This window comes from Paroedura picta, chromosome 1 (genome assembly GCF_049243985.1).
Source record: "Paroedura picta isolate Pp20150507F chromosome 1, Ppicta_v3.0, whole genome shotgun sequence".
Classification (NCBI taxonomy): Eukaryota; Metazoa; Chordata; class Lepidosauria; order Squamata; family Gekkonidae; genus Paroedura; species Paroedura picta.
The window spans coordinates 115,647,413-115,666,208 of record NC_135369.1 but is presented as its reverse complement, the minus strand read 5'-3'; the positions used below and the strand labels follow the sequence as shown (position 1 = coordinate 115,666,208).

The following is an 18,796-nucleotide window of genomic DNA, read 5'->3' as shown; positions in this document are numbered from 1 at the left end:
GTGTGTATCCAACCTTTGCTTGAAGACTGCCAGTGAGGGGGAGTTTATTCTCCAGTGAGAGGGAGAATAAACAAACAAGAACAAAGAAACCTTTACTTCATTTATTTTGTAATAATTTTAGTAACATTTATAGTAGCCTTGGGATAGGTTTTTTCTTCCTCTCTTTGTATTCACTACAAACTGTCCCACTTGTCTATATTTGTGGGTGGCGGCAATCGGCAGGATGTGCCTGGCAGCAGGTGACACTCAGCCACAGTGGTGTTCAGCCACAGGGCTTGTCAACAATGCTATGTGGGATGCACACAGCAATGGCACAATGTACAGCCAGATCCTTGTAGCCATGGTGCTTGATGACAGTGCTTGGTGGGATGGATCTGGCTGCAGCACTCAGCAGCATGATGCTCAGTGGCCACAAGGCATGGTGGAGGTCGATGGAGGTGGCAGTTGATGGCATGCCCTCAGCAGCAGCAGTGCTCAGCATCACACCATCAGCAGTGCTCGGCAGCATGTGCTGGGCCACAGGAGTGCTCAGCAACACTTGCTTAGCTGTGGCAGCGTTTCCGGTACTCTCTTGCCAGTACTGGTGAAACTCACTTGACAGAGAGTTTGAGGGCAAGCTGCTCTTTCTTCCCTCAATTTCTGAGGTGATTTGGAAGCAAGACTGAGAATCAAGTGCGCTGTAAAACTGAGAATATAAACTCAGTGATTCTGTTCCACCTTTATTAATTATTTATATATTAAATAAATTGATTATTTATTTAGGTAAGGCCATATTCTTACCAATCATGGCCGCCCATACTAAAATTATAAAAATTATAAATTATTTGTCATCAGAGGTAAATATTCTATCAGCTTGCTGAATGGTCCTCGCTCAGTGGTGGTAGAAAAGGGAGAGTGCTAACACTCCCATCACATGACTTTGGGTGTAAAAGTCACCCTCCATGAGGGGAGGGATGAGCACTCTTGGGGGCTTCTAGAATTTTTTATACATAGCTTGTAAACAGTGCTCTGTGGCAGGCTCTGCGAAGACACAGATGCCATGTGGGACTGCACAGAAATAACAAAGTTGAACCAGGGACAACTGTGAGGCTCTCCAGAGGGATCGTTTGAGGCAGGATGAATGGCATCAGGGTGGCAAATGAGATTCCACATGGACAAGTGCTAAAGGATGCACATTGGAGTAAAGAAATCTCTACTAAAAATACACATTAATTTGGTCTAAACTGGTAGTAACTGACCAGGAGAGAGAGATCTTGGAATCATGGTAAATAACTCACTGAAAATGTCAGACAATTCCTGCACTAGCAATATCATTTGGATTCGCATTTTTAAAGAGCGGAGTTTTCCTTACCTTTCTGCATTCAAATCTCCCTTTCCAGGTGCAGACTAAACTATCCCTCTGACTTACCACTTGCTTTGGACATTCCAATTACAACAATTTCATTGGTCAAGGTGGAATCTAATTCAGGGCTGCCCAAATGAGAAATGGGTGCATTCAGGTTTTTCCCATGGCTGCCATTTTTAGTTGTTTGTTCATGCCCCTTTCCTCTTTGCCATCCTCCCTCTGTCCCTCCCTCCATCCCATAACAGCATTTAAACAAAATGGTTATCGCATTACAATGCTGTTTCTAGTTATAGAAAAGACTGGCAGTCTTCCATGTTCTACTGCACTAGTGTTGTAACTCGATAACCCATATGTGTGTGGTTTTTAAAAAATTCTTCCAGTATACTTGGGGGAGGGAACAAAATCAGAGTCCAGTGGCACCTTTAAGACCAACAAAGATTCATTCGGTGTGAGCTTTCGACTGCAAGCACTCTTTCTCAGACTATGAGGGAAGGTAGAGAGGCGATGGAGGGCGCAGAACGGTGGAATTTAAGGGCACAATGAAATGAAAGGTGCAAGCAGGCACATTTTGCATTAAAAAAAAAGTTTGGAAAAGGGGAAGTGAGCAAAGCATGGTGGGAGGCTGCCTCTGTCCCACTCAGATGAAGAAAGCAAATGGCATATTTCAGTCTGAGAAATGAGAAGAAAACCCAAATGCAGAAAGCTTAGAGTCGACTTGCAGTATCGAAAGGAAATTTAAAGCAAGGCTAAAATGATATATACCTCCTGATGTGGAAACAGTCTCTGTGTGACTGCAGTAAAAAAGGGCAAATGTTATGATGGAAATGATAAGGAAGAGAATTGAAAATAAATAATCCAGTATCATAATGCCCCTGTATGAATCTATAGTGCAGCCTCATTTGGAATACTGTACAGTTCTGGTCACCACACCTCAAAAAAGATATTATAGCATCGGAAAAGGTGTGAAAAAGAGCAACAAAAATGAATAAGGGGATGGAACACCTTCACTATGAAAAAAGGTTTAAGAGGTTAAGGCACTTTAGTTTGGAGGAATGATGACTGCGGGGTGACATGACAGAGGTTTACAAAATGATTCATAGGAGAGAGGTCGAGAAATAAGAACCTTTCTCCCTTCCTCATGGCACAATAATTTCCGTGGGCACTAAATGTCCTTAATGAGCAGATGTAAGGAAGTACTTCTTCACCCCAAAAGTAATGAACACGTGGAACTCACTGCCAGAAGAAATAGTGGAGGCTACAAGCACAGAAAGCTTCAAGAGGTGACTGGAGAAACATATCAAACAGATCCATCTGTGGCTATTAGCCACAAGGTATCGATGGAACATTATATCTGGGACCAAGATGTCCTATTCTTGGTGCTATGGGGGCCACAGTGAGTGGATTTCTGAAGTTCAGGCCCCACTGCTGGACCTTCTAATGATGCCTGGGTTTTGGCTACTGTGTGACACAAACAAAAACAAAACTCAAGCATATGACAAACTGCATCATCCATTGTGGAGAACGATTGCCCACAATGAGATGTGCTAGTTTCGTATATGATGAGCCAATTTTTGAGAGGGTAGCATATAAATTTGATGATGGTGATGATAATGAACTTTATGTGTGAAAGACCATTTAGATATTACTCTCCACCAGCAGTTTAATACAGCACAGTACAGCCTTTTAGGTGCATATTCTACCACCTTATCCCAAGGACACAAACACTGCAGTCTCTGAGTAGGCTGTCATTTGGAAATGTCAGCCTGTCCTCTTCTTCACTCTTTTTATGGCTTCCTGCATCAACACGTTCCAAATTATGCTTTCTTTTCCATCGGGTCAAGTGTGAATATTTTAAATATTGAACAGGCTACAAATTGTGCAATGCACAGTGTGAATGAAAAACCAAGCATTGCTATTTTAAACGTGTGAGGTAGGAAAGTGTAGTATAGCACACTAATCATTTTCATAACATATGCATTTTTTATAGTACTGCAAAAAGGGACATTTACAGGAAAATAACAATCTGCTTTGCTTTTCAATTCAAAGCCATGTTAAATCCCATTAACCTTGAATAATTTCATAATAAATGGGGGGAAGGGAGGAAAAAGAATTTCATTTATTTTTGTACTTGCATATTGCCCTTCCCCAGGGGCACAGGGTGGCTCCCACAATGTAAAGCACAATGCAATCATAAATATATGGTTTGATGACTGCCTTCATAGCTGCTTCCCATAACAAGACATCAAGGTTTTATTTACTGTTTTAAAATGTGATTTGCTTCTTCAAAATGGATCAATCGACAGTTTAAAAGCAGGCAATCATTTTAATGTCAAATTAGTAATTGCTTAGAAGTGTATAGCATTTTCCAAGTATTTGTTTCAGCCATGAGTATGAGAAACAAACATAAGCAGTCTTCACAGAGAGGGGAAACCAGGACCCATTCTGCACACGCTAGATAATGTGCTTTCAGTGCACTTTCGGAGGAGATCTTCCTGTTCTGCACAGGCAAATCCAGCTGCAAAAACACACTGAAAGTGCATTATCCAGTGTGTGTAGAATGGGCCCAGGTCTAAGAAAGCTTGAACAATCCACAAGCAGAATAAGATGGAGAAAACCACTGATTGGGGTTGCTAACTCAGGGCTGGGAAATTCTTGGAGATTTGGAGGTGGAATGTGGGGATAGCAGGGTTTGGAGAGAGGAGGGACTTCAGCAAGGTATAATGCCATGCAGTTTACCTTCCCAAACAGCCATTTTCTCTAAGGCAGTGGTCCCCAACCACCGGGCCACAGCCCGGTGCCGGGCCATGAAGGCCGCGGCACCGGGCCGTGGCTCCCTCTCCCCACCCCCTCCCCTGCAGTGAGAAACTTCCCAGGCCGCAAGCAAATTGGCCGCCAAAGCGGATGATTACCTTGCAGCCCAGCAAGCTTCTTTTTGCGGGAGCGGGGGAGAGGGAAGCGCGGCCGCTGGTGTAAACGCGCATGCACGGGCCTGCTGCATGGAAACGCATGCCCGTTTACAGGCATGCATTGCACAAATGTGCATGCACGGACTTGCCGCACCTGCGCGTTTGCGCATGGGCAGCCATGCATGTGCGGTGCCTGGATCGCCCTCCACCCCACCAGTCTGCAGCCTTAAAAAGGTTGCAGACCACTGCTCTAAGGGAACTGGCCCCTGGAAATGAATTGCAATCCCCAAAGATCTCTAGGTAATAACTGGAAGCTGACAACTTTAAGAATGATCCGTTCATAATTCATCATTCATTTAAAAATGTAATTAGGACATTGTATCTGGCCCTTCCTCCAAAAACAGTATGGCGACTTAGACCACTCTCATTTCCTCCATTTTATCCTTATGACAACTCCTCGTGAAGCAGATCAGCCTGAGGAACTAATGAACTTTGGTTGGTCACAGAGCCAACCAGAGGGTTACTGATCTCAGACTTTGCTCAGGATGGAGTTGCCATAAATTTGCTGAGGCTTGAAATCTCCTGACCCAAGCAGGCATTATCAACCAGCCACAAGTAGGAGGGGAGAATGGCATTACTGACAGCATGACATCATTTCTGGGGGGAAAACTGAAAGTGATACTGAAGGAGATGCCAAAACCTCTATGGTGAGGCAGGGCATCACATTGGGTTGGGTGGGGGATTCCAAGAAATGTCATGCTGTTATCAGCAGACATTTCCCCATGTCCTCTGGTCTTCTAATGATTAGCAAGTCAGATTCAGATTCAGATACCTTTATTGGCATAAGATTTGATATACTTAAAACAAGTCAAGCCTGGCAACCCTAGCTTTAGACCTGGGCTAGAGGTAGATATTGTTGCACCAACTAGAAACAGCGAGTTTTATCTTCATGGAGTTCCAGAGGGCACTGATTTTTTTGTATTTACTGGAACTAGCCTTTCTTGCAATACATTTTGGATCTATAAATCACTTAATATTGTTTTACAAGACAGAGAGGTCTAATCAAGCACAGTACTGCACATGAATGCTTACAGCCAATTTACACAGTGAGGTTTTGATTTTTTGACAAAATGTCAGTGTCCTGTCACACACATTCAGCATCACAGTACATGTTCTGCTTGCTCTGGAAGATGCAGCATTCATATATCTAAGAGAGATGGCTGACCCTTCTGTGTCGTTCAAAAATCCACAAGGGAGCCACCCAGTGCTAGGGTATATGCATCTCCAACTTTACAAATGAAATAGAATAAAATTAAAAGTTAGAAATTGGGAAACCACAGCCTCCCTCCCAGTAACCTCCAACCATATGGACGGGCAGTATAAAAATCATTAGTTGTCACTCATTCTCGCTGCCAGCCGAGGTAAGCTGAAGAGGCGGGGGGGGGGGAAGGTGGGGAGGGGCTGGGGCAGAGTGGGTGGGCAGGCCCCCTCCATGCGCACTGGTGGGGGCAGGGGATTGCCCCTGCCAGTTTTGCGGCTCCACAGAGCCCGCAGGGGCATGCGGTGTCCCTACTGGGACACTGCAGGTTGGGGCTGGGTGGGCTGAAAGACCCGGCTCTGATGATTATGCACAGCACTGGCCCGCCTTGGCCCCTGCTGGCTCCAGGCATACCCAAGAAGCTGCAGAAGTTCCCACATTTGCTTAGCGCAGGCCTTCTGTAGCCCTGGGCTGGGACGCAACAGTGTTGGCGGCAGGGGCAAGCATTATCAGGGATTTCCCCTGAAGTGCTGCCACCGCCAGCACAGGTATTATGGCCCATACATAATGGGCCAGGGGGGTTCAGCTTGCACCTTTACCCCCTTCATACTGCTGTACCTACCTGCCCAACCATCCCCTCATTTGTTGCTCTTGATGCCCAGCTGTGTGCCCCCACCACCACTCTATTCACATGTCAGTGGCCCAGTCATCTGCCTCAAACTGAGGGAGAAGCAAAAGGTAGACATAAAGGGGTTGGGCAGTAGAAGCTCCTGAGCTTCCTTGACCACTCTCTGAAACAGCAATAAAAGGGAAAGAGGTTCCCAAGATACAGGTTTGAAAAACACATGCCCTTTTTTAAGGTTTAAGATTTTTATGCAAACAAGGGTTTCCCCCAAGTCTGCAGAAAAATCTCCTTTCTATCAATATGGTTCTGATCCATACAGGAATAAATAGCTTTAAAACGAGATTAGATAGATTCATAGAAGATAGATCTATCAGTGACTTGATGACTGAAGGAAGCTTCCACATTCAAACACACTAAATTATTAGCATCAATAACAAAAAATATATAGATTAATAAGAATTAATATTCTTTCTGTCTTATCATCATCATTGAGAAGAGCTTTCCATAATATGGAAGAAAAACATCTAGTCACAGAAAAAAAAGCAAGAAAATGCATATGGGTCTGATCACAGAATAACCTAATATAGTTCTAAAGGACATTTACCTTTTTGTTTCTGGGCAACTGGAGGTTTTGCTTCTTTTGGTTTAGCTGCTGCTGAAGAAGAATCAAATTTGCTTTACTTACAGATATGCCGTTTAACCGTGCCTTGGCTTGTGCACAAACATCCAGATGTCAAATTTTTAAAAAGATATACCAACCAAGACAAAAAATTAATAGAGTACAGATTTCTATTTCCTGTAAATTTTGGATTTCTGGGGTGGCAGGGGTAGCACTACCTCCTGGAACTTCAGTAAAATAAATAAAATAAAATGGTTGATCTGTCATGCTGAGGTCTTAACTGGAGTTATGATCACCTCGAGGCACCCTCTCAATGCAATTCTAAACATAACTGAACCCTTCTAAATCCATTGAAGTCAATGGGCATAGAAGGATGTAATGCTGTCTACAAAGACTACACTACTTATCAAAATCATGTAATGCTTTTGTCATGTTATATTTGTGAGGGGCATTTGCCATGCTACAGTTATGCCATGCTTTGCCATACTACATGCTATGATGTTTTACATTGTGCATTTCTGCTCTGTGATTTGATTCTTGTCAATGGTCATGCCTGGGGCAGCACCTTTGTCTGCATCCCATTGGGGATATATGGGGCCTTTTGATCTTAAGCCTTGCCATCATGGTTTTGATCTTTTGTTAAGGACCAGAGCAGGTGTGAATATAGCTGGTCATGGACCTCAAGCTTGCTGTCTCCCCACCGTGATGCACCTGGGAACTGTCATCCTTCCAGGGACTCTGAAACTCAACCAGCACCTTCACGTAGAGATTATCTTTGTGCCCAAACCATTTGGCTCAGGGAGAGGGCAGATGCAAAGGGTCGATAGAGTAGTTTTATTAGAATCTTCAGTCTTAGCAAAGTTCCAATGATGTCTAGTTAGTTATTCTTTCAATAAAGAGCTTTCTTCTAATAAATAAATCCTGCTTATTGGGAGTAATCAAACTCACACTACTAGCTTACAAGTACACATGTCTGGGTTTGCCTCTGCATTATACATGTAGTTGTTATTCACATCCTCCTCAATCTCAAAAGACTTTCATATTAGATTTTCTCCCAACTTGCGAGAGAAGCTGTCACAAAACCATGTTCTTACTTTTATATATTTGCTCTGATGAATCATAGAGATCCATTTCCTTTAACAAATACTGCTACAAAGAACATTTTGAAACCATTTGTTCTATCATATAAAACTAATTAAATAGATATTTAGTATATTGTCTTGATAAATGATACAAGTCAAAGCATATTGTATTGTAAAATAATTATGAAATACATACACAAATAGTACAGAAGCTGCATGCATTTTGAATTGTGTTCATTATCTGCATTTGTTCTTACATGCAATATATGTGTTATATTTATTTATAAAGTAGTAAATTTAATGAAAAGCAGAATGAGATATAACTTGCACCAGCTGACACTGATCCAATATTGCTCCAAAAGAATATTATTATAGGAATTTTATGGATCTGGCATAGCATACAATACTATTTTGACTAGTCTGGTCCATACTTGTGCAAGCCTAAACATCAGTGTGAAGAATGCAATCTCTTAATATCAATATCCAATACCCTTTGCCATATTCAATTAAAGATATTAATAACATATTGTCTCTTGAACTTAACAAGAAAATAGCTTTACAAATGCAGCTTACTTTTTTCTTTGGCAACAACTGGAAGCTTCACTTTTTCTTTTAAAGCATCTAGAAAATGTATTTGTGCATATGAATGTGAGTTTAAAATTAATTGATGCTCAGATCACAGATAGAAGAAAGAAGGAGCATGGAACACATATATAGGTACAGTTTAAAATCAGTTAAAGGCCTCAGAGAGATTGCTGGTTTCCCCCTCACTTTTGACACATTTGTAATGCTTTCAGTTCTGATAACAACATTTGCGTATCTAAGGAATTAACTCCCATCCCCATGTTGTTGTTGTTAGGTGTGAAGTCGTGTCCGACCCATTGCAACCCCATGGACAATGATCCTCCAGGCCTTCCTGTCCTCTACCATTCCCCGGAGTCCATTTAAGTTTGCACCTACTGCTTCAGTGACTCCATCCAGCCACCTCATTCTCTGTCGTCCCCTTCTTCTTTTGCCCTCAATCGCTCCCAGCATTAGGCTCTTCTCCAGGGAGTCCTTCCTTCTCATGAGGTGGCCAAAGTATTTGAGTTTCATCTTCAGGATCTGGCCTTCTAAGGAGCAGTCAGGGCTGATCTCCTCCAGGACTGAACGGTTTGTTCGCCTTGCAGTCCAAGGGACTCGCAAGAGTCTTCTCCAGCACCAGAGTTCAAAAGCCTCAATTCTTTGACGCTTGGCCTTCCTTATGGTCCAACTTTCGCAGCCATACATTGCAACTGGGAATATCATAGCCTTGACTAAACGCACTTTTGTTGGCAGGGTGATGTCTCTGCTTTTTAGGATGCTGTCTAGATTTGCCATAGCTTTCCTCCCCAGGAGCAAGCGTCTCTTAATTTCTTTGCTGCAGTCCCCATCTGCAGTGATCTTGGAGCCCAGGAAAATATAATCTGTCACTATCTCTATTTCTTCCCCATCTATTTACCAGGAATTCAGAGGGCCGGATGCCATGATCTTTGTTTTCTTGATGTTGAGTTTCAAGCCAACTTTTGCACTCTCCTCCTTCACCGGCATCAACAGGCTCTTTAGTTCCTCTTCACTTTCTGCCATTAGATTCACTTTCTGCCATCCCCATACTTCTATCTAATTCTGAAACAGTCCCATTCCATAAAAAGTCTTTTTGTGTGCTTACTATACTCCAGTTTTCTTGGTAACCGTTTGTCTCCATTAACATTTTCTCCCTACATGACCGACTCATAAAACCATGATAGACTGTTGTTCTGTTACTGTAAGTTTCTTATTGGAAGGAAGATTTTCATACACATGATCTTTTTCACATTCACATCCATCCATACATGTGACAGTACATTTTCAGTTAGTAGGATTGACAACCTCCAGGTGGTGACTGCAGAATTCCTGCTGTTACAACTAATCTCGAGGTAACGGAGATAAGTTCACCCAGAGAAAATGGCAGCTTTGGAAAATGGACTCTGGCATTATATCCTATTGAAGTACCTTCCCAAATCTTGCTGTCCTCAAGTTTTATCCAAAAATCTCCAGGTAGCTCCCATATTGGAGCTGGCAACCCTATCAGCTGGTTATTTTTGAATAATATCTAACTGAGACATCTGATAAAACCAGCGATACCCTTGCCACTGCAATGTAAGTGAAATCTAACATTAATGTTTTTAGAGACTATGAACAGTTATAGGTTTGTACATTATTTTCATATATTAAGACATTTTTTTTACCTCTCTCACTAGTAACTGGTGACATCTGATCTGTTCCTTTAGTGGTCCCTGAAAAAAAGTGATCAAACACTGCAGCAGAAAGTAAAATCAGCGACTGCACAGTTTAATCTTTCATGTAACACTGATTTCTTACCATTGAATTTTGAAGGAGCAGAAGGCTTCACTTCTTTTCTTTTAATGGGCTCTGATAAGAAAAAATAAAGATGTTCTTAAAAAAAACTTTTTTTGAGATATTGGGACACAAAAATAAATGGATTACACAAAGAAGAAGGCATATAAATACGTAGAAATAAAAATGTTAGTGTACTCTGGGTGCTAGTCTCAAAACTTATTCCATGGAAGCATTATGTCAATATCTGATTAGCTAGTCACACATTGTGGAATACCTTAAGGAATATGAACCCAGTGGTTCTATAGATCCAAACTGGGATAGTTTGACATAACATGAAGGAACCAGGGGACAACAAGAATGACACTTGAAATTGAGACACTGTATTGTGATTCCAAATGTACATCTTGTGGAGTCTTGTGGAACTGCCTACAAGGATGTAAGGAAGTGATTGATGACAGACAGACAGACATCCACCCATCCATCCATTTTAGGGGACCAAACAGTGAGCTCCACCCCAGTTGATAATATCAGTGCAGGAAAACTGGATTAAATTCTATATACAAAGCTTAGATGAGCATCTTGACATATCAATTGAACTATGAAGGAGCAATTCCTCAGACCAGAAATGTGCTGGGACTGGAACCCCTTGTTTGGTACTGTTATACTGACCCAAAGAAAGAATGGCTGAGTAAAATGGCATGCCTCCCTCAAACACCAGTGAACACTTGGCAAGAAAAAGCCTGGGCAATATGCAACTTGACAATGGAGGGTTCAGAGCCAGGGTGACTTTACCCAGTGGCTTGCACTATGAATAAATATGGAGTGAATTCTGCCCTTGAATGCTGCAAACCCTTATCTTGCTGTAAAATAAAACCTTTGCTTGTCTCTCCTATTGGTGCTGACTTCCCTCTTGTAGCACTGTGAGATATTCTAACGTTTCATTTTCAGTGCTCTCCTAAGCACTTACATCCTTTTAAATCCATGGAAGTCAATTGTTTTATTAGAAGGCTGCAACTCTGCTTAGAAGAAGAAAAAGAGTCTTATATGCTGCTTTTCTCTACCCGAAGGAGGCTCAAAGCGGCTTACAGTCGCCTTCCCTTTCCTCTCCCCACAACAGACACCCTGTGAGGTGGGTGAGGCTGAGAGAGCCCTGATATCACTGCTCAGTCAGAACAGCTTTATCAGTGCTGTGGCGAGCCCAAGGTCACCCAGCTGGCTGCATGTGGGGGAGCACAGAATCGAACCCAGCATGCTAGATTAGAAGTCCGCACTCCTAACCACTACACCGAATTTAGAATGATTGTAGCTGTGTAATCTGACAAAAAGAGCTGGCAGTTGTGAATCTCTGAACATCCATCAATATGTTTTTCCAAGATTCATAACAAGTAAGTTTGAAGGCAAAAGAAGTCTAGGGAATATGCTTCAGATCATTTTGCAAGTGTATATATCATTACCCTTCTCCTTGGGAGCATTTGAGGTCTTTGATTGTTTTTCTTTCACAGCATCTGTAAGAAAATACTGTAATTAGCAAATGTCATAAAAATAAACACAAACTTAGTGATAAGGAAAAGTGCGTGTTAAAAAAAGCATGGTGCTTTGTAAACCAGCACTGACTCTGGCTGGAATATTTAATAGTGTAGTTTCAAAATTGAGAAACTAATAACTGTGTTAGATCTTATAGTATATGGATTTTTGCCGCAAGGAAAACTCAGACTTTGGTATAAGCCAGGTTTTTAATAACCTGACAAAACTTTGTGCTGGCCTCCTCAGAGTCTGTTCTGGATGAAGATCCCAGATGAAAGATGCTAGAGCTAAGGAACCTACATCTCCAAGATGTAGCCAGAGAATAGGGGGAAACAAACTACATGAACAATGATCTGGTCTAAAGACAGGACAAAGACATCAGTGGGGAAAGAAGGGCTGGAATTCAGCAGTTTGAAGCACTTCTTTTAATCATAGGGGACTACCTAATTTTATATGGGAAAGAAGTAGTCTGTGCCAGAGTCTTACTGGTCTCTCACCCATAAGAAATTTGGAGCATCTTTAGTATTGTGAACTTCTGTCTAATGGCTTTATAGACAATATAACCTGGTGTTAATATGTCATGGATTACATAGGAGACAGTTATTTTAACAGATCTTAACCGCCCTGAGCTTTAGGGGATGGCAGAGTCACTAAAAGGCACGGAGGAGGGGGTAAAACATAGCATTCATTATGTTCTGAATGAGCTGGGACCAGATTCGGGATGATCCAGTATCCCATCTCTGAGAGCAAATGATACAATATTATGATCTTTTGGTTCTGTGACAATGCAAGTCGGATCAGCTTTGGGAAACAGATAGGCAGCATGACCCAGGACTTATTCCATTGGATTTGGGGTATTTTTAATGAGTGTGTAGCAGAGTGCCAAAAAAAAAGGTCAACCTGACCTATCATTTGGAATTGAGTGGGGTTAGGGGAATTCACATGGAACTTGCATGATTTCTTCTGATGTCTCAAGGTCAAATATCAAGAGCTGTTTTTAAATCCATGATTCAAATAACAGAAACTAAATTATTTTTTATGACAAGGCCTTGAGTTGAGTTGTGTTATGTTCTTGGAAGGCCTCCATTAATCCAAATGATAAAAATCTAGAATTAGTTCTATAACAAATATGGGCAGTATGGTTATTTTCATTTGTTCTGCTTTTTGTTTTTGTTTTTTGATCCAGTGAGCCCATGATAATGGAAGATAATGGAGCAGATATTAAAGGAGATATTAAAGGGAGCGATCTGCAAACATCTGGAGGACAATTTGGTGATCTAAGGAAGTCAGCATGGATTTGTCTCCAACAAGTCCTGCCAGATCAACCTGGTTTCCTTTTTTGACCAAGTAACAGGTTTGCTAGATCGGGGAAATTCTGTTGATGTGATTTACTTGGATTTTAGTAAAGCTTTTGACAAGGTTCCCCATGATGTTCTGATGGATAAGATGAAGGACTGCATTCTGGATTTTCAGATAGTCAGGTGGATAGGGAATTGGTTAGAGAACCGCACTCAAAGAGTTGTTGTCAATGGTGTTTCATCAGACTGGAGAGAGGTGAATAGCGGGGTACCTCAGGGCTCGGTGCTTGGCCCGGTACTTTTTAACATATTTATTAATGATCTAGATGAGGGGGTGGAGGGACTATTCATCAAGTTTGCAGATGACACCAAATTGGGAGGACTGGCAAATACTCCGGAAGATAGAGACAGAGTTCAACGAGCTCTGAACACAATGGAAAAATGGGCAAATGAGAACAAGATGCAATTTAATAAAGATAAGTGTAAAGTTCTGCATCTGGGTCAGAAAAATGAAAAGCATGGCTACTGGATGGGGGATAAGCTTCTAGGTAACACTGTGTGTGAACGAGACCTTGGGGTACTTGTGGATTGTAAACTAAACATGAGCAGGCAGTGTGATGCAGCGGTAAAAAAGGCAAATGCCATTTTGGGCTGTATCAACAGAGGCATCACATCAAAATCACAAGATGTCATAGTCCCATTGTATACGGCACTGGTCAGACCACACTTGGAGTACTATGTGCAGTTCTGGAGGCCTCACTTCAAGAAGGATGTAGATAAAATTGAAAGGGTACAGAGGAGAGCGACGAAGATGATCTGGGGCCAAGGGACCAAGCCCTATGAAGATAGGTTGAGGGACTTGGGAATGTTCAGCCTGGAGAAAAGGAGGTTGAGAGGGGACATGATAGCCCTCTTTAGGTATTTGAAAAGTTGTCACTTGGAGGAGGGCAGGATGCTGTTTCTGTTGGCTGCAGAGGAGAGGACACGCAGTAATGGGTTTAAACTTCAAGTACAACGATATAGGCTAGATATCAGGAAAAAATTTTTCACAGTCAGAGTAGTTCAGCAGTGGAATAGGCTGCCTAAGGAGGTGGTGAGCTCCCCCTCACTGGCAGTCTTCAAGCATAGGTTGGATACACACTTTTCTTGGATGCTTTAGGATGCTTAGGGCTAATCCTGCGTTGAGCAGGTGGTTGGACTAGATGGCCTGTATGGCCCCCTCCAACTCTATGATTCTATGATTCTATGATATGAAGGGAAGGATACATTGAGAAGGGTATAAGTCTATATTTATTTATTTGATTTCTATACTGCCCTTCCATATGGCTCAGGGCTAGGAGCAGAGTGTTGCTCTTGAAAACTGGTGATGAGAGGAGTGTAATTTTGTATTGTAAATAGTTAGCATTGAGGTAAAATATGTTGAATTTCTTGTGCTTGTTCTCTTGACTGAGGAACCAGTGAAGAACTTCTCTTTCATAATTTATTGGAGCTTTTTGTGAACTGTATGTGCTAGTTCCTTTAGCTGATGAACTAGTGGGGAATTTATTGGGGCACTATTTTTATATTATTTACTATTTTGCTTTATATGTTGCTGAGCTTCACCATGGATCCCTACACACTAGCATGCCCTCAGTACACAATATACATACTCATCCCAGGTAAGTGCAGATTTCCTTTCATTGGCTTCTTTCTCCATTATCCTTCCAGCCCCTCCTTCTGTCCTGGGGCTTTGAGTCCTCCTGATTCCCTGGCATAGGCCTTGTTGCATCATCAGCCCAGGGCTTGCCCTTGCCCCCAACCATCTCACATCTCTAGTACATTGCTTCCTGACGACCTCCTGAGAGCTCTCCACCTCCTTTTGATGATTCAGGCAGTAGAGATGGCCCTACCTCTCCATCAATGGCAGTCTGTCTCTTCCAACCTGGATGTGTTTATTCTGTCAAGGCCATTGGGAATGCTTTGCCACTGCGTGGACCCTGCAGGGATTCCCAGCCACACACAGCTGGTAATTAGACAAACTACATATGCTATCTTCAGTTAGGGCAGTGTCCTGTCTAGTTATCACATAATCTAGCTAAAAGCCTTATATAAATCCATCCTGCTTGAGTTGTTTTTTAAAGCCATGCTTGCCATTGTTTATCACAACATCTACAAGGAAAGGGTGTCCAAAGGCTCCCCACTTTGCTGTATTTCTTTTGAGTAGAAAAAAGAAAACAAAAACACATATAAGCAAAGTCTACTGAAAAACCATCTTTCCAGTAAAAATATTCTTGACAAGATAGGGATAATGAAACTGAACTGGAAAAGAGAAAACTACAACCTCCACAACACCCAATATGAAATTATACCCTTGAGTATAGTCAACAGCATCAGTTCCAGTTAAAGAAATCTCACGTGATTTCTTTTGCCAGTTACTACTTTTCCTTTCTTAAATATTTATTTACTTCAGGATGCTGGCAGAGAGGCAATAAGCACTAGCTAAGAAGAGCTGCTTGGTATGACCTGGGCTGCCATTGACAAGGTGGGGGAGCGGGCAGGCAGGAGAGGTGCACATACTCATGGGACATGCCTGTTGGGCACGTGTTGGAGATGTGGGGCCACTGAAGTAGGTGGTGCAGCATGGGCACCATGTCTCCAGCCCTGTCCTATTTTCGTGGGTGATGCCAGCAGCTCAGCAGCCCAGCCACCCTCCCTATACAGCTGCTTTGGTTGGTTGGTTGCAAGTTGGCCAGTTGTGTGTTTGGCCACAGTTAGTGTTGTTGTTAAGGGGTTTTGATTGTTTGTTACATGCTTTTGTCATAGCTTGCGGGGAGGCAGGGGAAGGAGCATGTATTGAAAGGAAGTTCATACTGCATGGTGAATTCTGAGGTGTAGGGGGCCTTCCTAAGAAGCTATGGACCTGCAGGCGAGCACCAACCTGGCTGGTTGGGCAAGAGCTCACAGGCCCAGGTGACCTAGTATGGGTCCAGAGGAGATATGCATCCCCTCTGGCCTCCCAGGTGGTCATTACCATGGTTAGTGCATCCAGCGGCAAGAAGACCTGCGTTCCTGATAGAAATTGGGGCAGGCTCCCCAGCAGCCACTGGAGGTGGGAGGGGTAGATATAGTCAGCTGACTACTATCATAGGCTCCTATTCCCTGCCATGCCTATCAAAATGCTAAAATGACTACATTGAGGCTATCATACTTTAGTCACATTATGGGAAGTTAAGAGTCACTGGAATGGATAATAGTTCTAGGAAAAATTGAAGGCTGCAGGAAAAAAAGGAAGACCCAACATGAGATGAAGGCTGCAACCCAGAAGTCACTTTCCAGGGAGTAAGCCCCAATGAATAACATAGGGCTCACTTTTGAGTAGGCCTGCTTAGGACTGCTTCCAAATTGACTCAGTACAAGGACCCAAGGCCCTCAGTTTGCAAGGCTATTTATTAACTCTAGGGTGCTTTGGTCATTAATTCATAGGTTCGCCATAAATCAGAAGTGACTTGAGAGCACTCAACACATGCATGGTTGTAAAATAGTTAATAGATGCACAACAGCATATGAACATACATTCCATCTAACATTTGTGAATAAGAATTTCCTGATACACAAATGTCACAGGAAACTCCACTTTTAAATGAACAAGAAAGGGAGAATAGAAGTCAGTGGAAATTGTGCTTTTACAGACATAGGTGTTTAAATCTTTACAACGCCCTGAAGGCATGTCAGAATGAATTACACCTTTTCACCCACAGGTAGGGTGCTGTTTGTCTGGCATCATGTTACATTCAAAGAGTTAGAAAAAATATATATTTAAATCTTTCACAACTGTGTGTGGCCATGAGGGGAGTGGCACATATTCTCACTTCTTTTGTGATTTTAGATTTGATAATAATGAGAAGAATGGAGTTAAAAATTCACTTGTCAAGCATTACCTTTGTCTTTCGATGCCCCATGATGCTTTGCTTCTTTTTCTTTAGCATGTCCTGCAGAAGAATACACCACCATTTTGTCATTTTCCAGACTATACACACACACACACACACACACACACACACACACACAAATGACCTAACAAATTCAGTCATAGGCAGTGCAGGTGATCATACTGAATGATTTTTGGGAGAATTTTAAAAAGCATCTCTGGAAGGTTAGTAAAACAGAGAGTATATCAGCTCCCTGCATTCTAGAAACAAAACTGGAATTAATCACTCATTCAAGCAGTGGGCCACTACACATTTCAATGGAACTGGCTTCTAAATGTCTGTTCAAGTCTTCATACTGTTCCCATTTGAGTAATTATTGTTATAACTGATTTTCTACATTAATCCATGTGACTTTACCTTCATCCTTTTCTTTTTGGGTACCAGAAGGTTTTGCTTCTTTTTTATGCCCTGCAAAGCAAAAATGATTGTGAAGCAATATTTCTGAAATTCAGAGGCTAGAAATTACATGCCATAAAAGTTGTCTGAGTTTAGAGAAAGTCACATAAGATTGTAGAAAAGGGCAGTGACTCATGAAAACTCATACCCTGCCACAAATTTTGTTAGTTTTCAAAGTGCTCCTGGACTATTGCTCATTTCTACTGCTACAGAGAGACTAACTTGACTACCCATCTTGATCTGTCCCATAACTTTGGTGCATTATAAAGCCTTGTATCTATTTATGCTCCCTCTCTTGCAAAGTTCAGCTGAAATCTATCACAACAAAACATTACTTCTTCCATTTCACCTCTAGGGAATGAACAGTAACCAAGAGCAACACACTAGTGGCGTAAAAACCTGGTCTGATAGAGCAGCTTGGGCATGTGCATAGTGAGACAGATTCAAATGGAGACCACTTTGGACACCCCGTGTCCAGAGGCACATTCCTGTACAGATATGTATCTCAGCGAGTAACCATAGTCAAGTATAATGCAAATATCAAAAAATCCAAAGTTCAAAGACAGATAATTGCAAATAATTTTAAATGGGCACTACAGGCTATCTTTCAATAATCTTAAATGCACCTATGTAGTGGATTGTAAATTGTCTGTATCACACTGCTGAAGCCAATATTAAAGAATTATATATGCAGTTCTTCTCCTTGATTGAAAACTGCAGGGTTTGTACACACTGTACTGGGTATTCACTTTAAATACGCATACTTGAATGAGGTCTCGCTGATTTGGATCTGAATGCATACTTGATTTGAATACACATACTTGAATTAGGTCTCACCTGAGCTCCTAGGGAAGGATGATATTTAAATATAAGAATAAATAAATAAAATAAATTTAAATGGATTCTATTTCAGAATAAGGGTGTTCTTGTTCAGGGCATTATTACTTTTCCTTCTCTCATCATAACTCATAATGCTTAAGAGGAGCTTGCTAATTACTTCTGGAAATTGCAGTATTTAAAATCATGCAACGTTAAATATATTGACTCAGAACCTTGCTGATAAGCTCCCAAAGGAAATGTGCAACTATATTACCAAGAAGAGCTTTAGGGCAATATCTCAAAAGAAGTCATCTGATTATTTGATGGGAAGAGATCAAACACTTTTGGAGTCCAACTCATTATTGATGTGGCCTTAAATCCCAAGTGACCTGATAAGCCAGAAAATCATTCAAGAAATATTTCAGTGGCTAATGTCATCTTCAGGAGTAATTCAGCGTTTGTGATGGTGTGACATATATATGCAGTATAAATGTGGATGAGAAATGGGGGCAGGGAGTGATTGTGGTGTATAGATAGAGATATACACACATACCTGTATATAATAGAAAAATATGAGACAATTAACACAATGAAGCAA

At 41.7% G+C, this 18,796-nt stretch overlaps 1 protein-coding gene across 11 annotated transcripts in view; it reads right to left on the bottom strand.

The window, feature by feature from the left end:
- The window catches only part of TRDN (triadin), a 296,487-nt gene that overhangs the window by 43,297 nt on the left and 234,394 nt on the right, over nt 1-18,796 (bottom strand). For 10 of the 11 annotated variants that reach the window (XM_077300566.1, XM_077300511.1, XM_077300482.1 and 7 more), the window contains 7 exons: nt 17,341-17,391; nt 16,933-16,983; nt 11,648-11,698; nt 10,215-10,265; nt 10,082-10,129; nt 8,409-8,456; nt 6,739-6,789 (listed from right to left, as the gene is read on the bottom strand). In XM_077300566.1, coding sequence (XP_077156681.1) covers nt 6,739-6,789; nt 8,409-8,456; nt 10,082-10,129; nt 10,215-10,265; nt 11,648-11,698; nt 16,933-16,983; nt 17,341-17,391 — 351 coding nt within the window. The remainder of the gene's footprint in view (nt 1-6,738; nt 6,790-8,408; nt 8,457-10,081; nt 10,130-10,214; nt 10,266-11,647; nt 11,699-16,932; nt 16,984-17,340; nt 17,392-18,796) is intronic. The other variant, XM_077300474.1, reaches the window with a different exon arrangement.